The sequence below is a fragment of the Ylistrum balloti genome, unplaced genomic scaffold (genome assembly GCF_031769215.1).
Source record: "Ylistrum balloti isolate Yb309-2 unplaced genomic scaffold, AGI_CSIRO_Ybal_v1 Utg369734, whole genome shotgun sequence".
Classification (NCBI taxonomy): domain Eukaryota; kingdom Metazoa; phylum Mollusca; class Bivalvia; order Pectinida; family Pectinidae; genus Ylistrum; species Ylistrum balloti.
Genome location: NW_026781947.1, coordinates 293,863 through 321,290, shown reverse-complemented (window position 1 = coordinate 321,290; position 27,428 = coordinate 293,863). Strand labels below are relative to the sequence as shown.

The following is a 27,428-nucleotide window of genomic DNA, read 5'->3' as shown; positions in this document are numbered from 1 at the left end:
TGCATTAGTTTCCGACGTAAGGGTTGTATAGAGTTGTACATATTTGTAGATCAAGTGTGTCTCTGGTCCCGATTAATCGGTTTTATTTCAACCTGGAATTTCTCAAACAGAGTTTAAGAAGTAACGTTTCATTTAATCTTTGTCAGTGTTTTTTGACAATGGGAGACAAATGAAACTAACTGCTTACTTTGAACCACCAAAATGTAACCTCCCAAAAATGACGTCAAAATACAACTTTAACCCAGTTCTGATCTGCAGCAAATTCAATCTAACCCGATCAATTTTATGTATCTGATTACAATACCACCATTCTTGACCAGTTTATGCTTAACCTACTTCAAACTTAATTTCCGGATTTATGTGCTCGCATGAATTGGTTTCTTTTCGTGAGTGTTTCTTTGTTGGACCTGGTGAGGCGGTACTTTTTTTTATTTTAGTTAGTAACGCAAATCCTGATACACACCTGAAATTATTGTATTTATATCTCCATTTGTTACTTCCCTTCCTTGCACTCTCACGAAAAGCCGAGGATGCAAGGGACGTCACTCTAAAAAGTTACCTTGCTTGTAAATTTGGATGAGGCCTAGCGTGCAACTCTGCTGACGGAAAGAACGTGAAACTAGTTGATGTTGTCATTAAATGATCCAGAATTATTCACGTCGATTCAAAGGCAGCTGTGTTGAGAATAGTCATAAGTTAAATTAATAATGTCAGCTTGTTTGTTATTTCATAGTCTAAATGGAAGACAAGCCCAAGTCCAAGAGAGCATTAAAGATATTTTCAGCAGACAGGTTTTACAGAAAGGTAATATCCTGTACGGATTATAAGCAATGTGTGTCTGTTTGTAAGTATAGAATAAATGTTTTCAATTAACTTTAAAACCCATAACGGTCCTGCAATCCTCTCTCTCTCCCCCCCCCCCCCCTCTTTTTACGACGAAAAAAATCTGCCCTGTTCAGATGGATATTCTTTATAGAATCAGTGTCTTCTGGGTTTCTCTAGTCTAGGGTAATTCAAGGGTCCTCTGTGGTTTAGAGATATTGCCAGAAAATGGCAGTGCTGTTAGGGTTTTAAATCATACGTATATACTACTATTGCTTGGTTGCAATTCATGGACATCTAAAACTTTCTGCATGAATTACCACATATACCAGAAAGGGGCCCCTGGTAGATCGGTTTGGAACTTTGGTTTTGATTATTAAGGTAATTTTGGTTTGTGTAGATATATATATGTTTGAAATAAAACAGTGTTATATAAGTATTAACATAGCACACTTTTGGATAATAATGCACACACAATACGCCACTTGATTACATAAATGGTGGTCAATTCAAGAAGAAAAATGTCTGGTGGAGCAACAAAACAAGGCAGTAACAAAAAGCCAATCAGAAATGTCGCGAGGTTCAAATATTCATTACAAAGGATTCAGGTTTGTATCTTAATCAAAGACTAGAAATCTGAAGCCTGATGCTCACCGAAACTCAAAACTTAAAAAAATATTTGGTTAAAACGACCTTAGTGACTAGTAAATTATAACGAAACAATTATAAAATTTCGCATGAAAAAAACAAATCCAGTAATCTTCGAGTTTTTATATTTATTTTTAAATTAATACATCACATGGTACTATTTCCCAGGGAGTACCACAAGATTTAACAAAAGTCAGCAACAACACTAGAATTTATATTTCATAGAATGAAAAAACAAGAAAATTTCTGACTAGTGACAATGTATTTAGTTAGAGATCATCAGCATTCAAGTGTAACCTTGCAACTTCCCACAAGCATTATCAGAACAAAACGGACAGAGAAACAGATTTCTGAAACATCAACTCAAGTCTCGCAGTATAAGCTTAAACTGTCACTAGATTTACCATATATACCGTGCTATATGGCCTAGGGACTTACTTCACAAGAGTGACTCCAAGCCAGAGGGTGAGTTTTAATATCATAGTAATTCTACTGAGGAGCAGCCGCAGGGGGTGGGCTTATTACCAGGTATGGGCTAATAGCCAAACAAATAGGAGTTGTCAATCCTTTTAGAAATTAGGAGTTAAATCTACGATGATGTTTTCAAGCATAAGGCCATTCTTGAAATATTCTTTTTGGCATAAACTGTCTTATCCATATAGGACTTTGGCAAGTTTCCTAAAGGTATGGAAAATTATTGGGGGAAAAAATAACATTGTCAAAGTTATTTTCTGCTTGGTCCAGCTCACAAATCACTGTTATTCATTTGTTTGAGTGGCAAGAAGTATTTAGTTTATGTTTGGCATTGCAATAGAAAACATTTAATATGCAAGATATAAAGAGTGGAGACCTAAGCTTTGGAATTAAAGATTGATTATTAACAATAAGAATACCGAGTGGAGGGATAATATATACCCTTCCTATTCCCAAGAAATTCAGCTTTTGTTGTATCAAAAGAACACAAATATGGAATTATGAAAATAAGTTAAAATGTTGAGCAAGAAAACAGTGCTATTGTTTTAATGATGAATTAAAAGCATACCAAGTTTTAATGAGATGGACTCATTGAAATTTCTGGACAAGATTAAAACACTGAAAAGAACAAAGGCAATATCTTTTTGAAATATTGTTGAACCAAAATATTATTCAGGGGGATACGATCTCATGTTGTGGTTTTCAAGCCCAGGTTTTAAAGAAATTGGTTGAAACCTGTGAAAGGTGATCTCCCGAGAAGATTAACATTGGGAAATCAACAAGGGGATGTAACTCTTCCAAATACAGTCAAACCAAACAGACCTGTGAAATATCACAACTTCATATCAAGGAGATTACGCCTCCGAAAGTTAAAAAAAAGATTGGTTGAAAACTGTGGGAGGAGATCTCTGGACAAATGAAAGTTTTTTAAGAACAGATGGACGGACATTATCCATCCTGTCAAAATTTTCAACGAGCGTATGAATATTAATAAATAAGGAATTCATCATAACATTATTTCTGTCCAGAGTTTACTTTGGTGTGAAATGCCCGACAAATAATATCTTGGCCTTATAAAACCTGTTTTGTTTTGTTTTTTTCCTCACAAAAATCTGTTATGACCAAAGTTGTGTGCTTTAAGTTAATATATACAATATAAATACAATTTCATATGGTACATTCAATGTATTTCATTAGTTGACAGATAACATTTTTTAATTGGTGTTAAAAGATGTTTCCTCTGTGTACATATATACCAATTACTAGAAATACATTCAATTAATAATATTACCAATCATTACCCAATCATTACTGATTATTATCAGATTCGTGTTCCATCTGACAAGATAGGTAGGATATGAAGACAGACTCTACATTAGAATAAAAGGAAAACCACATTTTAGCCCTGTTAAATAGTTTACTAAGTATTCTGAATTATTGAAGAAAAAACCTGATGTTAATTTATTTTATTTTATCGACAAATATAATTTATCTTAATGAAGGAATGATTATGATAGAATTAACTCATTTCATTCATGAATATGTTAATGAGGAGTCATGAATTTGTCAATAGTGAGGTTTATGTTACTGTACTCCTGCTGAAACAAGCCTGAGAGCAAACAGCAGCTGCTGACTCAGAAAGGAAAAAGGGCTTCAGATGAAGGTATGCTTGTAACCAGGAGTGGTTCTTATTGACGTTCAGATACCAGACAGATGGAATAAGAAGACATTGAGTCTGTTGTGAGATTTCCCTGTCTCATGTGCGAGGAAAGATCCAAAGCTGTTTTTTATCATTAAATTAGTCACGGAACTTGACACTACCTCACACTGAAAATCACAGGTCAACCTTCCAAACAGCAGCAGAAGTGACGATATGAAGTTTTTTTTTATTGCATAAAATATGCTGCATTCTTTTCCTTCACATGCAATCAGAGGCTGCAGGGAAAGTTCAAATATTTCCACAACCATTATCTAAAATGATGTATACCATTTTACATTTACGTGAGTTAAATATCAGTTTATCTGTTTGATAAAAATCTTATATCACTTCGCACTCATGACAAAAATAAATGTTCACACATGCTCATTCGCCCTTGCAAAAAACATCTGTTACAATAGTTCCCTTAGGTGTGACAGAAAAAAACTCCTTTGTCACACTACCTCATTCATCCCTTAGGTGTGACAGAAAAAACTCCTTTGTCACACTTGCTCACTTATCACTTAGGTGTGACTGAAACATCTCCTGTGTCACAGTAGTTCACTCATCCATGACTGAATCTTCCTCAGGCCTTTTCAATATTGCCTAAAATTGAAAAAAAATAATAAATGTATGGAAGTATTGACAATGAGTTGACTGAAGACTATATTTCTTCATTACCTCACTGAGACAGTGATAACAAATATTCACTGTCATAATCCCTGATGGTCGTTTCTAATCAGTCCTGAATTTCGTGATGAAAGGCAAGAGACCAAATGGACCTACTTATGAAATTTGGATAAAAAAAAAAAATTTACTATACCTCTCAAGAAATAGCATTAACAAAATTGTCAACATCTAAAATGGCCGACTGATATGGTAGGCTAAATATGACAGATGACCAAATTAGCAGATGTGCATTTTTCACTTCATTGACACAATTCTTCTGTAGTTCCCTACTTGTGAACGTGAGACAGTCTGACAAGTTCTATTCATAAAGAATGTGGTGAGTTTCTTGGCAAAGAGACATAACTCTTAAAACAACATCAGACATCCATGATTAACAATCATCATTTGGATTCAGTAGAATAGAAACTTGCCACTTTCAGACTTAATGTGACATGTAAACCCGAACTTGTCACTATTAAAAAGTTATGTGACCAGTGAATTTGAACTTGTCACTGTTAAAAAGTTATGTGACCTGTGAATTTGAACTTGTCGCTGTTAAAAAGTTATGTGACCTGTGAATTTGAACTTGTCACTGTTAAAAAGTTATGTGACCTGTGAATTTGAACTTGTCACTGTTAAAAGTTATGTGACCTACAGCAGTAAAACTGGTCACATTCACAAGTTAAGTGGCCAATAAAAGCACTGATACCTGTCACGTTCACAACTTATGTCACCTACAGCAGTAAAACTTTTTATGGTCACAAGTTCCATTTTTAAATAAAGACTGTTAATCAACTTCCTAAGAAAGACAAAGACAATTTTAATCAAGGTCCTAAATATTCTTAAACAAAGACAATATGTTGATCAAGTTCCTTCATATTCTTAATTTTTAAACAAAGAAAACTAGCTGGCCAGGGTTCTGACATATTTTCACATTTATAAATCACAACAATATGATCATCAGCCTCCTATATCTAGACAATACCATGAGAACCATGAGAAGTATCCCAGTTGTTTATCTGTTTCTTATCTGTTTAGAAGATGCTAGCTCACTTTCATACAATATTCTAGGTTATGCATGCAAGACATTGGTACATTCTCTTGTTACTTCTAGGTTAGACTATGGTAACGCGTTACTCGTTGGTGTATCTGATACACTAATGAGCCACCTGCAGAGGGTACAGAACACCGCAGCACGCCTAGTTACTCGTACTCGAAAGAGGGACCACATTACACCAGTCCTTTACTTATTGCATTGGCTGCCCGTGCGATTCCGGTTACAGTACAAGATTTTGATGTATACATACAAGGCAATAAATGGAACAGCTCCTGAATATTTGCAGGAACTTGTCACCGTTTATCGGCCGTCACGATCACTACGATCGGAGACAGAATCCTTGTTGTGCATTCCGAACTCTCAGACTGTGACTTATGGTAACCGATGCTTTGGAAAGGTAGCGGCCACTTTGTGGAACAGCTTACCATCTGCTACTAGAAAGTCAAAATCCCTGGCCAAATTCAAGAGGGATATTAAAACCCACCTGTTTACGTCTGCATTTTAGACTCTCACGCAGACGTCCTGTATATAAATACTTTCACCACTACTTACTTGATTTGGTTACTGTGTTACATATGTTGATTACTGTGTTATACATGTTCTGTAAATTTTGTAGTAAGATTATTATGTAATTGTGAAGCGCATTAGAGTATTTTGTCAAAATAGATAGTGCGCTATATAAATGTTGTATATTATTATTATTATTATTATTATTATTAATATGCTTCCTTCTTGTATTGTGGGAAATATAAATGAAGATCCACTATCAGAGAGCGAAGTGATGAAACCCACCATCCACGACAGGGGAAGTTTTCCTTTAGAGATCGTGCATTGGACTTTGGTGAAGAAAGTAAGTGTCTGCCTAATTTCCTTGGTCATACCATCCTCCTTTTTCCAGACTAGGTTCAGCTTCTCTCCTTTTATATAGGTAGCTTCCGTCAACGGCAGTTGCTGTGAACAGTGAAAAAGTTGAATGAGAGAACAAGCATGTTTTTTCTTCTCTTTGCATAAAGTGATAAATCAATTTACTGTTTAATAAATAGTAAATTAGACGAATCTTTGTGACATTACTGTATTTGTCCTGTACTAAGCCAAGGGCAGAATACCAACAAAACAATTTAAAGCAAGGGGGTGGGCTTATTGCTGGCCAATGAAACAAGAATCAGAATTTCACCTAAAATGTGAATTTCACTACAAGAGGAGCAGTTGGTCTTATCCTCCTTGTATTTGTGATGAATGCATGAGAAAGGTTAGAGGTCATTCAACAAGATCTGTTCACTTTGTCATTTTTGGGAAGTGAGTCATCCAAGGCTGACATAAAACAATTACTGACGAAGAAAAAAACATTTAATTTTTTCACAGAGTTAGAATTGTTCTTTCATTTCAAGATGAATAATTAATTTGAAGAATATACACATGCAAGAATCAATCTACCTATTTTTAAACTGAAGGATCCATGACAAAAAGACAAAAAAACAAAAAACATGTGGTTTTCGGAGTGACACAAATATGCTACAGTCAACCAAGGAAAAGGTTAAGAGTGTTGTTATAGCCTTTGTGTGATCATGACTTTTCAGACCAAGTCAGATATCAGTTGACTAATGATGGTTGTCTCAATAATGTGCAGACAAGCCTTCCTTAATCAAACTCCATATGAAGTGAAGTCACTTTAGGTACACTCTAAATAATAATTGGTTTCATAATTTTTTGTTGATTAAGCAAGGCTTTCAAATTTTGGTTATACCGTTTGAAATTTTGAAAAATTTCCTTAAAAGATTAAATGCCCGTAACTCTAGAAATTATCAACTGATGACAATAAAATCATACGTGTACCTAAATATTATACTTACACAACTGTGACCAAGAGAGTCAGAACAGAAACAAAATTATGATGGAATGATAGCAGAAGGTAACACTATATGACACCAACCAGGAAATGACAGAGAAATAAAAACTCGTGAAATTCTAGTCTACGATTTGACCGTAAAATATCAACAGACACACTTTCTTGGTGTATGACAACTTACATCAATGTAGACCCGCTTAGCCAGGCCGAGGGTAAGGAAGTACACATCCACAGCATGATCCAGTATACCCATCACCATGGCTTCCCCTTCTATTGGTCCTGCTTCCTGTTATACAGAATCACCATGGTGACAAGGATTAGATGTAAAATGGGTACAGATTTCACAGGCATTGAATTAGAAAATATCTTAACATCAACCTTAAATTCTCAGCAAAATTTATACTTGTAGAATATTTCAAATATATACTTTGTTGTAGGTTTGATATAAACATTAATCAACCCCCAGATTTTAATAACAGTTTACGAATAATAATAAGTTAATTAATAATGTAGTTAGAGGATTTCGATGTACCTGTACGAATGCAGAGAAAAAGACTTCGGCACTGGCATCCGACACGGCTTTAGCTGCCTTCTTTCGATCATTACAGCCATTGGCAATTTTTTGTAGTTCATTTGTGGTACTCTTGAACTTACAATAACCTGCAAATAAACACATATAACTTGTTTTAAAGAAAGCTGTTTACAAAATGTCCAAAGTACTTATTCATTAATATGCCCAAGAGTGGTAATGAGCTCATCCACACGTTACAATAGAAATACCATATCATTGTGCTTAACCTGCTTATCTCCCAACTTTATGTAAGAGGTATGTAGTGTGACGATGATCTGATGTAACAGGAACGTGACAATAACAGTTGCCACATTTTTTCAGACGTCTAAACCAGGAAGTTAATTAACATTCTGATATATCAAACTGACTTGTTTCTAATAGAAACTATTTAACAACAAAATTTGTAACCTGCTTTTATTTTCCCATATGTACAGCAATTTCCCAGAATCTTTTAAGTTCATTCTTTGATATATCTAATCTGCTATCATTAATTATCATTAACGATCATGTCATATTCAAAACTTTACAGACGCCAAATTTTGATTGTGACACAATGGTGCCATCAGCTGATATTCTGTGCATTATCACTTTACCCATTACTTTGTAGACTTCACAATAAGGCTCATGACAAAGTTCATATGTATAGTATACACAGTGTGTTTCTCTGCAATTTTGACAAAATGTGTGTTGAAGAGCACCTTCATTAAGCACTGCTGACAAGAGGTTATTTTTAATGACCAATCAGATATCAGCATGAGGATATACCCCGTTTGAGAACATTTTACAGTCTCCTTACCAGTGCTCATGGTAATTTAAGCCATAAAAGATTCAATGAAAAATAAAAACATCACTATTCTGATATGAAAAAATGGATTTCAATCTTCGTCTCATATGAAACCTTATGTACCCTGAATGAGCCATTTGGGAAAGATGGTTATAATATCAGCAAAAACGTCAGCAGCCCTGCAAAACTTTTCGGGATATGTGTGGTAATTTTCTATTTTCATTAAATCCATTTCTCATTTCGTGAAACTTGAAGTTCAAATCATTTAATTAAGCATCTTAAGCTGTGTATCGGAAATGTGTTTACATGAATTGAAGGCTTAAAAAAAATCCATAGTTCTTGTCCTAACTTACCTGTGATTTATCTGTCAATTTTTGTGATAGTTGTCAAAATGAAGTGATATAAATCTTTGTACACATGAAAATAAGTGATATTATCAGATGTTGGACACTGACAGTAGGTCTGGACAGCTAAGCATTTGATGATGGAGTGCTGAAAATACCAGCACTTGAACTTTATTAACAATGCTTTTTGTACCTACCTAATGCTGATGAAAGTGCCCTGTGCACCAGGACATCTGGATAACGACGGATAGGACTAGTGAAGTGTGTGTACAGAGGAACATTCAGGGCATAGTGACGGTACAGTAGTTCATCTGTCAAAGACCCATTACAGAAATACATCGCCATCTACAACCAGAAAAAAATTTGATAAGAATAAATCCATACACAATGGATATCTGCTACACTGATACCCTTATCAGTCCTCGGTAAGCAACAGACAGTGAGAGTTACCTACCTTCATTGGTTTGGAAGTCAATGCTATTAAGACCTGAAGCTTTCCGCCTCCATGTGGTTCTTCAGTACGCAGAGCATCAAGACTTTTCTGAAACAATAGAATAAAATAAAGTGGGCAACAGAACTGTACCTAGAATACTGACTCGTCAGTATGGAATGTGATGTATGCCCGACAGTATATCTCCACTATATACACAAAACAAAAAGTTACCAGTCTGAACTTATGGATAGGAAAATTGTTTTAATAGACCAGAAGTATACATATGTGTGTCACCAGTTATATGAAATTGTTTACAGACGCACGACAGACCCACGTCGCCGGACAACGGATACTAGAATAGGTGAAACAGGTCACCATGAAACATGGTCTCAGGTGACCTAATAATAGTACAGCCACCTGTGAGAACTGTATGTAATGTATACTTGACAGTTTAATCCTCATTCTATTTTTAGTACAGCAATGCTAACCTTAGGAACCTTTTAAACTTGTACTGCCCATTTATATAGAACAGTACATCATCGTGTGGAAGTTCAGACATATGTATTTCTGACAGTACATTCCCAGTTCTTTTTTAAAAACAGTGACATTTACAGTCAATTTTGCACACTTGCATACCACACTTAATCATTTCTTGAAAATTCAGAAAGTTTGGCCATCTGTATTGTGAGATAACCTTCAGGCAGAAGTGCTTACAGACAGATAGACACTGTGATTATCATTGGGCAACCACATTTCCATGAAGGCTTCTGTCTTCAGTACCTATAAATTCAGTGACATTCAGTGACCCTGACGAGGCAAAACCAAAAGTACCTCTACTTACCTTTAGTGATCCTTCAGACATAAAGTTCAATGTGCCTGTACTTACCTTTAGTGATCCTTCAGACATAAAGTTCAATGTGCCTGTACTTACCTTTAGTGATCCTTCAGACATAAAGTTCAATGTGCCTGTACTTACCTTTAGTGATCCTGCAGACATAAAGTTCAATGTGATCCTGTACCTCCACTTACCTTTTGTGACCCTGCAGACATACCTCTACTTACCTTTAGTGATCCTTCAGACATAAAGTTCAATGTGCCTCTACTTACCTTTAGTGATCCTTCAGACATAAAGCTCAATGTGCCTCTACTTACCTTTAGTGATCCTTCAGACATAAAGTTCAATGTGCCTGTACTTACCTTTAGTGATCCTGCAGACATAAAGCCCCCTGTGTACCTCCACTTACCTTTAGTGATCCTGCAGACAAAAAGCCCCTTGTGTACCTCCACTTACCTTTAGTGACCCTGCAGACATAAAGCCCCCTGTGTACCTCTACTTACCTTTAGTGATCCTTCAGACATAAAGTTCAATGTGCCTCTACTTACCTTTAGTGATCCTTCAGACATAAAGCTCAATGTGCCTCTACTTACCTTTAGTGATCCTGCAGACAAAAAGCCCCCTGTGTACCTCCACTTACCTTTAGTGACCCTGCAGACATAAAGCCCCCTGTGTACCTCCACTTACCTTTAGTGATCCTGCAGACATAAAGCCCCCTGTGTACCTCCACTTACCTTTAGTGACCCTGCAGTGGTAAAGTCCAATGGTGTCCCCAGGCGTTGAGACAGTTTTTCCTGTATAAGTGGAAAACAACGTATATCATTACAAATCAAATTTTACATATTAAAAAGAGGCAAAAATACTAAAAGATTTCTACAGAAAAAATCAACTCCCCAAAACTGATAAATGCTTCATGGAAGCACCATCCGCAAAACAATAGATTTTTATCATCTATTACATAAAGTCACTGCTCCCAGTGAGCCCAAAGCCTTCATTTACACAAAATTGATTCCTCTTCACCCAAGGATGCTTTTGACAAATTTTGATCAAAAGGCATTATTGCTTATTAAAACTGTACACAAAATAAAAAGTAAAACAAAACATTCTTCAATCAAGTTGTTTCTGATTCTCAACACTGACAAAAATATCTGCTTTTGACCAAAAAAGTGAACCAAAATAATCATTTGACCTCATCCTACATATGATGAACTTTACACTAACTTTTGTAACTTAAGTACTGACACAGATGTTTTCTTAGAAACCAAGCTTAGTAACTATTGTTCTTGTATGCTTGGCAGGAAGTGTACGAGCCCTCTTATGGAGAGAGAATATCAAGTTCCTGGAGAGGTGACAAAATAACTTTAACTTGTGACCAGGGTTATATATAAATGTGTATAATATTCATAATTTTGGTGTACTTAAACACAAGTTAGTGTGTCACATCATTTAGTGCATCTTATGATTTTGAGAATAAAATCTGCTGTATTTTCAAGTTTTGTACAATAATTAAAGAAATTTGAAATTTTATCTGAAAATAACATCTTCGTACAGAAGACTATTTCTGTTTGCTGGGCATTTTTAATTAACATTTTCTATATAGAATTTGACTTTTAGAGACTTTCAAATCTTTTCTGGTTTTTTAACTCTTAAGACATCGTAGTGTGACTTTCATCCCACATAACATCATGTCATGTTTACATTCCATGAAAACAGGGGTAATACTATTATCATGTTATTGCCATTTATTAAGGTAATATCAGTTTTTTTTCATTGACTAATTGCTTAATCAATATTATTTCTGTCTGGTTAGCAAATTCTTGCTTACATATGACCAATGAGGATTTTCTAGTATTTGAGTCCTTAGACATGAAAAAACTAAATCATTGAAAACCTTACAAAAAAAAAATCTTTTCTAATTTAAAAAAAAATACATATTTCCAGCAGAAATGTCAATTTTCACAAACCAATTCAAAAGCTGATGACTGGTCTGGCTCTGGATGGTGTCGTAACATTGCTGTCTCTGGTAAACACTTGTTGATCTTGTGAGCAACAGCCATGTTGGCTAACAACATGAACTCTTCAACCAGTCTGTAAAGGAAACAAAAAACATCCATAAAAAAAAGAGTTCTCCACAAGGACTGAATTGAAATATTTTGTCAAATATACGAAATTACGTAACCTGCATACAACCTGGGTAAAACTGAGCAGTCATCAAGTGAAGTGCAGACGCCAGAAAAGCTAATCACAGGATCTATTATTTACCACAAGTGAATGCTAACAGAGGATAAGTTTTATGCTAATCTGTAACTGCCCTGAAACTCATTGAAACCGAATCCATTCGGCAAGTATGTATAATTATCTAAATTGACGATAATAAGAGTTAGACAAACCTGTTACTGTCCCGGAGCTCGTTGACGTGGAATCCATTTGGCAAGTATGTATCATCGTCTAAATTGAAGGACATTTTTATTTGGTTTAATGTGAGTGCTCCATTGTCCATTCGTCTCTTTCTTAGATTTACTGCTATCTAGTAACAAAAACAAAGACTGAAAAAATTCTATAGCTCTAACCTAACATCAGACAAAAGCTTTCAACAATCAGCATCAAGTAAAGGGACATAACTCTAGAATTATTTCCATATGTTAGTGAGGCACTACTCTATATACTTCAGACTTTGCTCAAGCCATCCTTGTAATTTATAGGTTCGTTTGTGTTGTGTTGTTTAAAGCATCATTTCCTCTTCTTTACATTATATCTATTGTAACAACATATTATATCATATTTGACAGGAGATATTCAGCATTTTCTGTATCATAACTTTCTTGGCTGCAGTGTGTTACATCATGATATTTGACAAGAGTTATCTCCCTTTTATAATGCCTATAACTTGAGGAGTTACAATAGATGAGTCAGTTGATATATCTCCTCTGTGTACATGAGCGACTTCTCTCTTTCCATCTGCTCCACATTGGTCATATCGTCATGCGATCAGTCCCATTAAAAAACCAATACTATAATCAATATTTCATGTATTCACCTTATTGAGGCCTAAGACCCTCTTTTTGATATCTTCCACTGTGAACTTTGATGATATTGGAGGAAGTTCTTCTGCAGTCCACTCTTTCAGAGGTTCTTCAATAAATCCCTGAGAAAAAAAAGTAAAAAAATTGCAACTTCCCATTGGCGTATCCATGGAGATTTTCCATAGATTTTGTATGGTCCTGAACATTTCCTGTTAATATCTTATTGATGTAACCCTGGTAAATACCAGTAACAATGTACTGCTTGACTAGAAAGGACTTCTCTTTAGCTTGATCGGTTGCGCATCAGACTAGTTAGCAAGAGGTCCCGGGTTTGAATCCTCTGTTACATACACAATATACACAATATAGTCAGCTTAAGAGAACTTCTCTTTAGCTCGATTGGTTGAGCATCAGACTAGTAAACCAGAGGTCCTGGGTTTGAATCCTAGTGTAGACATTGAGATAATGATCTCTGATCTGTTACATTTACAGTCACATCAGAGCGATGTTTCATATGTATGATTTTTCAGCCAATGGTTATACTAATAACGATGTAACAGGATGAAGCAGGACACCCTACCACCTGACCTACTGAGAAATTCTCTAAAATGGAGATGTTCAGAAATACACCTGAACTTAAATGACAATTAAAGGTTGCCAAGAAGCCTATTTTATGCTAACAGCAAAACTGGTATACTGCTGGACTACGAACAATAATCAAAACAATTAAAACTTATAATTTTCAGCCATTTAGTTTCGAACACATATGACTGGACCCCCCTTACTGCTTGTGTAGAATAATTTACAGTCAAACCTCAGTCCCTTTCTGTGTGTGGTGTTTCTCTTGCAGATCCAGCCAGTCAAACCATTTCAACAGCTTATGTGAAAGCAACCTTAATCATGACCATAGCTTAGCAATACAAACACTTACCTGATCAAGATCGCAAGCACGTATAGGAATATGATCACTGACACTAAGTTTAGTTTAAAAAATATTTCATTCAATATTAAACAATTTAACCCACACATACGTATGAAATGGGAGAACAGGCTTAGAGCTTATACTAATTCCTTTCCCAAACATTTTCCCATATATGGTCAAAGCTAATCCTTATACCGGGTTATGCTCACATACACTTAAAAGATCATGATCAAAAATGCTTACCTGAGCATGGTCGTAGCTAAGTTTAACGCAGGACCTGATCACAGATCTGCCAAACCATTCACTGTATATCTGTAACACAAACCTGATATTAAAAAATTCCACTTTATCTATTTCACAACACTTAGATAACAAGCTATCAACTCATACCAATCATGTTTCTGGACAGAAGTGTATGAGGGTGCTTACTGAGGGAGGAAACTGGAGTGCCTGGGAAAACCCAGTAGTGTGGCAGGTGACTTCCTATCTTTTCCTGTTTGTTTGAAGAAACAAACTCCTTAGCTCTAAATGAAAGGTGAGTGAGCTATCACTGTGCCACCCAACCATAATAAACTTGACTACACTCTCTACCTTTGAAACAATCCAATTCACTCCAAAGCTCAGTAAGAAAAGACTATACTTATTCATTGATAATCTTCTTTCCAGTGACTTAACCCTGGTTTCTAGATTACAATTAAGTCATTTAACATATCTGACCCCTGTAACATAGAAAGGGTGTAACAGTCACTCATTCATGCTTCTGGCCTCGTATCATCACTCTGGGCCTCTGACTGCAGGACTATGGAATACTAAGCAGTTGTTCAATGATGTTTACATTTGATCACTGTGATCTAGAAAGTAGGTTAAGGTCATTCATTTAAACAAATCTGATTGCCCTTTATCTAAGTATTGTATGCCACAGATCAAACTTGTGCCATATTGTTACTTGAACCAAAAAATGTCTGTAAGACATGAATATCCCTACTTCAACATTGTTTTGCAGAAGTTGTCAATTGTGACCTTTGACCTTTTTTATCAAATGCAAAGTGAAAATTGGATACATCAGAAAATATATTCCACAAAATCTCGCCAGCTGTTAAACATTACCACAGAATGATCTTACATCCATCCACAAAATCTCGCCAGCTGTTAAACATCACCACAGAATGATCTTATATCCATCCAAAAAATCTCGCCAGCTGTTAAACATCACCACAGAATGATCTTACATCCAACCACAAAATCTCGCCAGCTGTTAAACATCACCACAGAATGATCTTACATCCATCCAAAACATCTCGCCAGCTGTTAAACATTACCACAGAATGATCTTACATCCATCCAAAAAATCTCGCCAGCTGTTAAACATTACCACAGAATGATCTTACATCCATCCAAAAAATCTCGCCAGCTGTTAAACATTACCACAGAATGATCTTACATCCATCCAAAAAATCTCACCAGCTGTTAAAAATCACCACAGAATGCTCTTACATCCATCCACAAAATCTCGCCAGCTGTTAAACATTACACAAACTGACCTGTCCTTCCTGTCATAGAAATCTCACAAACTGACCTGTCCTTCCTGTCATAGAAAGCTCACAAACTGACCTGTCCTTCCTGTCATAGAAAGCTCACAAACTGACCTGTTCTTCTGGTCATAGAAATCTCACAAACTGACCTGTCCGTCCTGTGATAGAAAGCTCACAAACTGACCTGTCCTTCTGGTCATAGAAAGCTCACAAACTGACCTGTCCTTCCTGTCATAGAAAGCTCACAAACTGACCTGTCCTTCTGGTCATAGAAAGCTCACAAACTGACCTGTCCTTCCTGTCATAGAAATCTCACAAACTGACCTGTCCTTCCTGTCATAGAAAGCTCACAATCTGACCTGTCCTTCCTGTCATAGAAAGCTCACAAACTGACCTGTCCTTCTGGTCATAGAAATCTCACAAACTGACCTGTCCTTCTGGTCACAGAAAGCTCACAAACTGACCTGTCCTTCCTGTCATAGAAAGCTCACAAACTGACCGGATTTTCCTGTAGTAAAAAGCTTTTGAACAGACCTATCTTTCCTGTGAGAGAAAGTGCATAAATTTACCTCGCCTTCCTGTGAAATATTCCAGACAACGGAGAAGGTGAGACGATCTTCATCTGGGTTTAAACTACAAAGTTCTTCACATAGAATACGTGGCAGCATTGGAATAACCTGTAAAAAAGCCAACGAATTAAGAGTGAATTGAGGAATATTTGTCATATCATTTTACCATGGAAATGTTTAGAACGTAAATCACTGAAACAAATGTTTTTTAAAGTTCAGAATTTCACAGGTTTACCAGAAGCTACTCCTTAATTTGCCCAATGTTTACAGTTTACCTTGTGTAGAAGGAATACCTTGTGTAGAAGGCATACACTGCTTGCCCTGTGTTTCACAGTTTACTTTGAGAGAAAGGTAAACACTGCTTGCCCTGTGTTTCACAGTTTACTTTGAGAGAAAGGTAAACACTGCTTGCCCTGTGTTTCAGTTTACTTTGAGAGAAAGGTAAACACTGCTTGCCCTGTGTTTCACAATTTACTTTGAGAGAAAGGTAAACACTAGATGCCCTGTGTTTCAGTTTACTTTGAGAGAAAGATAAAACACTAGATGCCCTGTGTTTCAGTTTACTTTGAGAGAAAGATAAACACTAGTTGCCCTGTGTTTCAGTTTACTTTGATAGAAAGGTAAACACTGCTTGCCCTGTGTTTCACAGTTTACTTTGAGAGAAAGGTAAACACTGCTTGCCCTGTGTTTCACAATTTACTTTGAGAGAAAGGTAAACACTAGATGCCCTGTGTTTCAGTTTACTTTGATAGAAAGATAAACACTGGTTGCAATGTGTTTCACAGTTTACTTTGAGAGAAAGGTAAACACTGCTTGCCCTGTGTTTCAGTTTACTTTGAGAGAAAGGTAAACACTGCTTGCCCTGTGTTTCACAGTTTACTTTGAGAGAAAGGTAAACACTGGTTGCCCTGTGTTTCACAGTTTACTTTGAGAGAAAGATAAACACTGCTTGCCCTGTGTTTCACAGTTTACTTTGAGAGAAAGATAAACACTGCTTGCCCTGTGTTTCACAGTTTACTTTGAGAGAAAGGTAAACACTGCTTGCCCTGTGTTTCACAGTTTACTTTGAGAGAAAGATAAACACTAGTTGCCCTGTGTTTCACAGTTTACTTTGAGAGAAAGGTAAACACTGCTTGCCCTGTGTTTCACAGTTTACTTTGAGAGAAAGGTAAACACTGCTTGCCCTGTGTTTCACAGTTTACTTTGAGAGAAAGGTAAACACTGCTTGCCCTGTGTTTCACAGTTTACTTTGAGAGAAAGGTAAACACTGCTTGCCCTGTGTTTCACAGTTTACTTTGAGAGAAAGGTAAACACTGCTTGCCCTGTGTTTCACAGTTTACTTTGACAGAAAGGTAAACACTGCTTGCCCTGTGTTTCAGTTTACTTTGAGAGAAAGGTAAACACTGCTTGCCCTGTGTTTCAGTTTACTTTGAGAGAAAGGTAAACACTGCTTGCCCTGTGTTTCAGTTTACTTTGAGAGAAAGGTAAACACTGCTTGCCCTGTGTTTCACAGTTTACTTTGAGAGAAAGGTAAACACTGCTTGCCCTGTGTTTCAGTTTACTTTGAGAGAAAGGTAAACACTGCTTGCCCTGTGTTTCAGTTTACTTTGAGAGAAAGGTAAACACTGGTTGCCCTGTGTTTCACAGTTTACTTTGAGAGAAAGGTAAACACTGCTTGCCCTGTGTTTCACAGTTTACTTTGAGAGAAAGGTAAACACTGCTTGCCCTGTGTTTCAGTTTACTTTGAGAGAAAGGTAAACACTGCTTGCCCTGTGTTTCAGTTTACTTTGAGAGAAAGGTAAACACTAGTTGCCCTGTGTTTCACAGTTTACTTTGAGAGAAAGATAAACACTGGTTGCCCTGTGTTTCACAGTTTACTTTGAGAGAAAGGTAAACACTGCTTGCCCTGTGTTTCACAGTTTACTTTGAGAGAAAGGTAAACACTGCTTGCCCTGTGTTTCAGTTTACTTTGAGAGAAAGGTAAACACTGGTTGCCCTGTGTTTCAGTTTACTTTGAGAGAAAGGTAGACACTGGTCCCGTGTTTTAAGAGTTTCCCTTGTGAGAAAGGTAAACACCTGTTGCCTTAAGTTTTACAATTTACCTTGTGAGGGAGATATACACTCGTTGCCCTGCGTTTTGCTACAGCATCTAATGGAGTCTCTTCTTCTAGGAAGTAACTAACATCAGCAATGTGCACTCCAACATCAAATGTTCCTGTGATAATGATTAAAATGTATACAGATTAGTACACTTAACAAACATCAAACATTCTTGTGATACAAATAAGTACATGTAACAAACATCAAACATTTTTGTGATACAGATTAGTACACTTTACAAACATCAAACATTCTTGTAACACAGATTAGTACACTTAACAAACTTCAAACATTCTTGTAATACAAATAAGTACACGTAACAAACATCAAACATTCTTGTGATACAAATAAGTACATGTAACAAACATCAAACATTTTTGTGATACAGATTAGTACACTTTACAAACATCAAACATTCTTGTGATACAGATTAGTACACTTTACAAACATCAAACATTCTTGTGATACAGATTAGTACACTTTACAAACATCAAACATTCTTGTGATACAGATTAGTACACTCTAGAAACAGCAAACATTCTTGTGATACAGAATAACATACTGTACCTGCATCAACAGACCTCAAATTATAGTTTTTTTCCCAGAAAAGAAACGTAAATTTGAAAATATATACCATGGAGGGCCAAAGTAACCTTATCTGTCCAGATGATACCCAGACGGATGGACAGACTGACAGTTGGACAAAGACAAACACTAATAGCCTTTTTTTAGTTTTTCTTTTATATGTCTTACCATCAGGAAGTTCCTCTATAGAAAGGGCGTCATCCAAATCCCTCGCTGTGGCTGGATCAATAGAGAACACACACTGCTTACGGAAATCCTTTCGATTAGTTAGTTCTGTTGATGGGATCTTCCATGGCAAATTCTTGATGGGTAGGCTGTCAAGGGCCTGTGAAACATTAATCTTTGATACAAACACCATTGACGATAAACAGATTGGCAGACAAACAAATTATACATTCTTGGCATGTCAAACACCCAGATTTCTCCAAAACATCACAGATCTATCAGATTCTGACACTCCCCAAAATTTGTAATTTGTATATTCATAATGAAAATGACATCAAATCAAGCTTTTCACAGACATATAACTACAAGTGAGGTTATTTTGTCAAGTTAATAAAATTGGGAGGTGAAAACAGTTGGTAAAGACTTTTTAAAACGTAATGCTGTATCAGAACAAGATAATGTATAGTGTGACATTATCCCCCGCGCCCCACTGTTTAAAAGACACACAATCATATATGTTATAATCATAGTAACGTGTATATAACCCCATTTCACCACAGCTACTGATATTTTTAATTTTGCAGTTGAAAATTATCTAAAAATTGCTTGAGTCAAATTTCTGTTTCAGTCAAAATGATTTCCAGGTCCAAATTTTTTTTCCCTTCTCCATCATTGTAAGTTTAGTTTGGATGAGTCAAATTTCATAGAGTTGAAATTTCATTTGAGTCCTTGTGATTTCTCAGTCCCTTCAATTTTAAAGTGCTTATATAATGTTTCCTTTAACAGGTAAAAACTTTCTAGAGTTGTCCCTTTCATGTTTATTTAGTCATGATAAAGTCTGTAGCTTCCACATATCGTTTCTTGTAGGTTATCAAAGGCAAATTTTAGTTGTGTTTTATTGTCAGTATGGGGAGTGTACATGGAACGAAGTGATTACAAGTATAGCTGATTGGAATTGTTATTACATGTTTTTTTATTTGGATGAATAAACGATGAAAGGAGAAGGTACAATTTTTTTTCTGATTACTAACTGCCATTTCAAATAACAGATTAAATTATGCTGTTTGTACCTAGATGTACCGTGCTATCGTAGTCCTCCTTTGTTCAACATTAGGAAAATGATATAGTCAAACTTATTTTAAACAATTTGTTGAAGTCAAAATTCAGATAGCAAAATATTTTCTCAGCAGTTCCTTGAATTTTGAGATAAGAAGTTTCGACTTTATTTTGTTACAGAATATCGGCCCTTAGCTGATATCAATTGATACTTAACACAAACAAAACATTGTAACAAGACAGAAAACAAGACAGAAATAAAAAGCATCATAACTTTTAACACTGGTCATTTATAAAAGGATCAATGAATACAGTTCAAGACAAAAAATATATTATCTGTAAGGTGGGAGAAAAATAACCAACCACTGCTTTCCATTGTAGCAGAGTTATCTCCCCCTATGGAAATATATTTTATAAATTTTATAAATTTGAACCAAGGGTTTCAAATATCCTCTACATGACACCGACACGAAAGATGCAAATATGATTTCACTAAATTTAAGCCTTGTCTTACCTTCTCAGTGAATTCAGAGGTATCAACACTGTTCTCTAGCAGAATTGCTTCTATCTTTGGTTTCAACTCCCGATCGTTTCCAATTTTACGCAGCAACGTTCTGGAAAACAAGCAGCTATGGGGTTTACACATTACATATAAGGCTTTAAACTTGTGCCTGGTAATAACCTTTTCTCCATGTTGTAGAATATTAAACCTGATTCACTGAAACTACCATTTTGTGAGTGAAGTAGTATGTTGAATACTTTACATCATTATTTGGTTGCTCAATAGATACCTCTCAGTTACCGCTGACACAAAAATGAAGGTCATTTGATATATCAAGTTCTGACAGATGACGATTTGTCAATCCACAGTACTCTTAAATGAATTCTTATCTTTCCAACCAAGAAACATGTAGAAATTATCATGTACCCGTCGGCAAATACTGAGTCACATCTCCACTCCGTAAGTTTGGCAGCGAACAGCACATTAGCGTAGTCATCTGGCCTCGTAAGGATATCTGTTGATGAAGAAAGTACAGAATTTAACCACTGTCAATGCAAGGTCAAAGGTCAACTCAGTACTTAAACACTGTCACTGCAAGGTCAAAGATCAACTCAGTACTTAAACACTGTCACTGCAAGGTCAAAGGTCAACCCAGCACTTAAACAGTCACTGCAGGGTCAAAGGTCAACTCAGTACTTTTTAATTTGGAATGCTTTTCATTTCTAATATGATAGAAATGTAGAACTATACCAAATCAAAGGCAGATTCTACTCTCCTGGGAGACCGACAGGGTTCCACACTGAATATTTACCTGGAGGACAACTGTCTAGGTTTATTCGGATCCTGGGCAGCCTATTATCAACTGGACTAAACAAGACACCATCCTTGGTTTTCATTGGCTTAATGTGACCTGAACATACACGAGGATGTTTTTGTTCTATCACTGCTACTACCTGTAAAAACAAAAATGTCTACTTAAAAGCGTAGCTGAATCCATTACAAGACTTTGCTACAATCTTGTGTATCTTTTTTCTTATGTAATCTCTTCACCATCTAATCCTACTGTTTTGAAATTTAGTGTACATAGCATAATTAGTACAGCTTAAAAAAGTTGGTCTATTCCCTACCATCTTTTACACTGCCTATGTCAGAGCTAGTCATGCTTGCCATTCATCACTGGTCTGATGAAGGTGACCAAGGGACTGTGTAGTCATGGAAACGTCACACTAAAGTCTTCTACTTGTTGTGTTTTGAGAACTTTTATTCTATATCTAATTACCTTGCCTTTGCGACTATCCTTCTCAAGTTGAAGTTTCTTCCTGTCAGACACAGGCGTTGCACTCCCCTGTGGTGCCTCTGGGCTTAATATCACAGTCTGATCCTCCTCAATTATCACATCAGGCGAGTCTCTATCTGGTGACTTGTCCTGTGAACTTGCCCTCTCTTTTTGTGTATTGATATCAAGGGCTGCATACCTTGATTCTAACTGTTTTACTTCAGCTGATTGTGCTGGATTTTTTTTCTTGTCAGATAAGTTTGGTTCCTATCACAGAAAATAAAAAGTTTCAAAACTACATTATACTTTAAGCTGCATTTATGTTTAATGTGAACATCAAAGAATATCACCATTTTTAGAAACAAGAAAACCAGAAGAACTGAGGTATGCTCCACAAGAACAACATTATTTGAAGCTTTACCTGTCTCTGAACTTTGTGTTTGGTCATATCAACGACACAAAGTGTGTTAAATAATGTTTTAACATATTACATACATGAATTTGTGTCCAATACATACTTTTGCTTGAGATCTGAAAATATGTGTACTTTAATCAGTTTCATATCCTGGTTAAGAAAAATTAATGTTGTCTACATGGAATTTCGATGAAGGGCAATAACTGTAATTTTTCAAATTTGGTCAGACTTCATCCCAGTTATCTGCAAGTCTAATATCATGCATCTAGGTCTTTTGGGTAATCAGAAGAAGTGGTTTAAAGGTTATAACAAATTTAACAAAAGAAGATGATTTTTTAAATTTTAGTCAATGTAACCTCATTTGGTCCCAACCATTGGACCCTAGGAGTCAGCCAGGATACATAAGTGCATACTATCAAACCATCTTGCTATATTTATAATCCTAACGATGTTTGAAAGACTTTCAGGTGACCTGCACATGAAACAATATAAGACAACAGCAAGTAACATCTAACCAGTCATTTATCATTACCTGGGTATCTGGGTTGTCAAAAATTTCAACTGCGACCACATCTCCTGTTAGCCCAGGATATCGGTAATCTAAACCATCAATTAACACATCGGAGCCGTGATCCTGTCAAATTATAAACCGTATTAGTGTAAAACTATTTACAATTTACTACAACCTTAATATAATATAAATTTCAAATTAGTACTCGTTTCTTGCTGCACTAGTTTTGAACAAAAAAATTCAAGAAACTTGATACAGTAACTTACTTGGTGAAACACAAACCAAAAGTTACTAGGTAACGTACTAAATGAGACAAGTTCCATAATCATACTGTAACTTACTGGATGAGATACATAGTAACACAGTAACTTACTGGATGTGATACATAGTAACACTGTAACTAACTGGATGAGATACATAGTTACACAGTAACTTACTGGATGAGATACATAGTAACACTGTTACTTACTGGATGAGACACATAGTAACACTGTAACTTACTGGATGAGAAATATAGTAACACTGTTACTTACTGGAAGAGATACATAGTAACAATGTAACTTACTGGATGAGATACATAGTAACACTGTAACTTACTGGATGTGATACATAGTAACACAGTAACTTACTGGATGAGATACATAGTAACACTGTTACTTACTGGATGAGATACATAGTAACACTGTAACTTACCGGATGAGATACATAGTAACTATGTAACTTACTGGAAGAGATACATAGTAACACTGTAACTTACTGGATGAGATACATAGTAACACTGTAACTTACTGGATGAGATACATAGTAACACTGTAACTTACTGGATGAGATACATAGGCTTTTTTGAAGTCTCTTGGCACAACTCTTAGTTCACCCTGTAAAATAATGATATTGTGACTATTTGAAATGTTTGTATCAGTATACAGAATCAAGCAGACTTATTAGGATTTCAGCCACTTATCAGCCTAATAAGATTTTGGCAAGACAGGATAGTAATTACTGAAAACTAATTAACATAATTTATCTGTACAAATACCCAAAAAAATCTGATGTTCTTAACTTGATAAAGTTATTTGTGAAATTATCTTTAAATTGAGCGTATACAGTAGTAAGTCCTATATACATGGAATAGCCTACTGCTTTGTGTTGTCACTTTCCCATGTACAGTTTACATATACATTTCACAATGAATAATTGAATACAATACAATTGAAAGGACTTAAAAAATTGCTTCGACCCAACCGAAATTTTAACTCATCCTAGCTAAAATCATAATGATATAGAAGGAAAAAAATTGGGACTTGAAAATTATTTTGACTAAAACAGAATTTTGACTCCAGCGATTTCGAGACAAGTTTCAACCATAGTTTACCTGTATATTTTCCCTGGGATATAGAGTTTACCTGGTTATATGTTTACCTGTATTATACGTCCAGACTTCATCCCAGCTTCTATATCTTCCCTAGACATACTTTGATAGTTTGTCCCTTCTGCTACAGTTCCTTTGGGCTTGTGTTTATCCTATTGTTAGAGTACAAGGCAATTGTTAGTTCAGCCTGGATGAAAAATCATACAGGGTTGAAAAGTTATACTAAATGGAGATATCATTTTAAAATTTCCTTGCACTAATTACATCTCCATTTCTTCAGAAATTTTCTTTAATTTTCTTATAAATACTACAATGTTCTTTAACTTCTTACAAGAATATTTAGGACTGTTATTTTTCTTTCTTTTTTTTCTGTCATTTCCAATGCCTTATGTTTTACCAGAGACGTATCTGGTTTTACTTAATATCTGAACACAGCCAAAAAGTTAGCTGATATTTTCTGTAAATTCTACAAATAGCTTGCATTATTTAACGAGTCTCTAGTGCATTAAATAACTACCTTGTACTTTGAGGACTTGCTAGATGGACTAAACATCTTTGTTTCACTTTTAGGTCTTTGATCAGCATTTCTATTTCTTTTGGACTTGCCATGTGCTTTTTCTGGTGTCTTGGCAGATTCAGCAGCTCTCCAATGACCTTCACCTCTTTCCTGACCTTGCATAACTAGATTGTCATTAGCTGGAGGCAAACTCCTGAAGTTTTTGTCAATGTTAGATTTAGGTCTTGCTCCCGAGTTCTTAAATGATTCCTGAGAAGAAGAATTTTGTGATGCTGATGTCCTTTGAGAAGCACTAGATGTTCTTTTAGACATTATTGCTGTTTGAATTGAGTTGCTCTGTTTAAGACGTTTGTTAAGCAACTGTTCAACAATTTTTGACAAACGGCTTGTGGATTTTATCAGTTTCCTTGGTTTTACAGTGGTATTCTTGTTTAGGTGTGACTGAAACAAGGAAATGATATAACTTATATATAAATAACAGAAAATACCTTCAAGATGACTTAGATATAGACTTTTTGACGTTTAGGTCTCATTCCTTTATATCTTTTTAAATATGGTCAAAAACTTCATCTATAAACAAGTGAATATGACATAACAACAAATGTCAAAAATTTATCTTATATAATCAAACATCATATGATAAATCAAACACTGATCATATAAAATCTCATGTTATGATGTACAGTGTAATGATCATAAACACATGACATTAAAACATGTATTTACATGCACAAAATTGAAAATAATTTGACAGTAGGAAGTTTTCATTTCATCTCACCAAGGAAATATAATAATTACCTTTGATCACAGCATTTCAGGAGAAAACTTGGCCTAGCTGAGGTTTCATTTTCACTATGGTTAAATGTTTAGTTCTGGAGTATCACATAGCCCTCCCATATAAAAAATGATAGACAAAAGAGAAAATGAAAGTACATGTCACATGACAGACATGACTCAAATACCTGATATCTCCACTAATAATGATGATAAAATGAAAATGATAACAGCATCCTGAAAAGTTGGTTTTTGGGAAGCACAGGAAACTTATGATAGCTCAGGTCTCATTTACATGTAATTGGTTTCATTTGTAATATTGATTTTAGACAAAAGTGAAAGTGAAAGTACATTAGAAGATATCATTATGAAAAGTAAGATGGAGTGTAAGTGTTGAGCAGGTGCAGTCATGATTATGTAGTGGAGAAATATTTTGGACAATCTGGGCAAGGTAGAGTCAGGGCTTTCGATCTGCCAGATTTGGGACTGGTATTCGCCCCCATTCCAAATGCAAAATATTATCTTTTTTTCTCAATTTAGACCTCAAGTTTTCCCAATCCTAAGGAAAACACTGCTATTTTTCCCAATTCTAAGGGCCACAGCCCAAAATGGGGTGTGAAAGTGAAACTGGCCAGAAATACCTATCAATTACTTAACTTTCCTATGTTTTAAAAGCATAAACCAGGAAAGTATTGAATGTATGGCTTGTGATACATGTAATTGATTCAATTTCATGCATAAGCTTTAAGGAATGTCATATGACTTCTGTTTGTAAGAGCGGTAGTGTAAAGGCAGAATCATTATCTAGCATCCAGCCAATTCAAGGTTCTTCATATGAATTTTAGCATATAATATTCGACTTAACCAATATTCATCTCCAGTTTTTAGCCCAAGATTGTTTAAATCAATTTAGACTCCCTATGCCATATATATATAATGGTAAGTGTTGGGAGAGGAATGCCTAATTTCATCATAAATACATTGGGGATGGCAAAAAAAACAAGACTTTTTCGAGGGGCTCTGTGGGCAAACAAACTGATACATAAACTTTTGGCTGGCATACTTTTTCATGCATTTGAGTAACTAATTACTGATTTCTCATAGCAGTAACTATTCCTCAAATGCAGGACTATTACCAGTATGAGGGGTAAATTTGTGCCCAACCTGTTTAAAAGTTAGGATGTCTACTTACCAAAAATACTAATCCTCTTCCTTTAAGGCTCTGAACTGCTATATATGAATAATTCCATTTCCTTCGCAAGAACAAAGATGACCGAGAAATCACAAAGCATGTTATAAACATTTGAAAAATGTTATGGAACGTGTCTGTGGACTTGAGTCTTCAACAATTCCGGCCTTCATTCCTGCTGCAACTATTAAATCAAAATGGAAAATGATAACTATGCATGTGTCAAAGGTCGACAACCAATGGGTTCACCTAGATACTGACGAAAAGAACATATTCACCTTCGCAATTAAATTGTTACCGTCTCGAGGCCTTGCAAAGTTCAAAATGTTCTCTTTTCGGTTGTCACCGCATGGTGCAATGGTACGAAATATACCTTCGGGACGAAGAACGGGAAACAAGGGACGTCACTCTTATCATCCACACACACACACACACACACACACACACACACTCTCTCTCTCTCGTATGGAGTTTCGGCCTTTCGGCGGATTTTGTCCACACATGAACCCTTGAATTTTTTCATTTTTTTCACAAACAAATGAAGTACGGTATGGTAGAGGCGTAAACGCCATTTGTTTTGTATGGAGGTACCGTTTTGCTATTCAATATTTTCTGATATCAACAAATGCATTTCTCGATATGAAAATACCTCCTTATCAGAAATACTTTTTTTCTCAGAAAATAAGTCAACAATCATGCAGTTTTAGTGAGTTTTCACTATTTCTAATTTTCGAAATTTTTATT

General features: G+C 35.7%; 1 protein-coding gene across 1 annotated transcript; it reads right to left on the bottom strand.

Moving 5' to 3' along the window:
• Positions 1-1,583: 1,583 nt before the first annotated feature.
• Positions 1,584-26,997, bottom strand: LOC132543019 (DIS3-like exonuclease 2). Its single transcript, XM_060206473.1, has 23 exons — positions 26,688-26,997; positions 24,722-25,162; positions 24,255-24,356; positions 23,657-23,710; positions 22,857-22,958; positions 21,913-22,176; positions 21,445-21,586; positions 21,060-21,147; positions 20,646-20,745; positions 19,079-19,235; positions 18,328-18,440; positions 16,226-16,333; positions 14,368-14,436; positions 13,217-13,324; positions 12,570-12,706; positions 12,144-12,267; positions 10,914-10,973; positions 9,366-9,452; positions 9,109-9,256; positions 7,745-7,872; positions 7,394-7,498; positions 6,159-6,317; positions 1,584-4,246 (listed from the first exon to the last, which is right to left on the bottom strand). The coding sequence occupies exons 1-23, from the start codon at positions 26,796-26,798 to the stop codon at positions 4,202-4,204; spliced, it is 2,952 nt and encodes a 983-aa protein (XP_060062456.1). The 5' UTR covers positions 26,799-26,997; the 3' UTR covers positions 1,584-4,201.
• Positions 26,998-27,428: the final 431 nt, after the last annotated feature.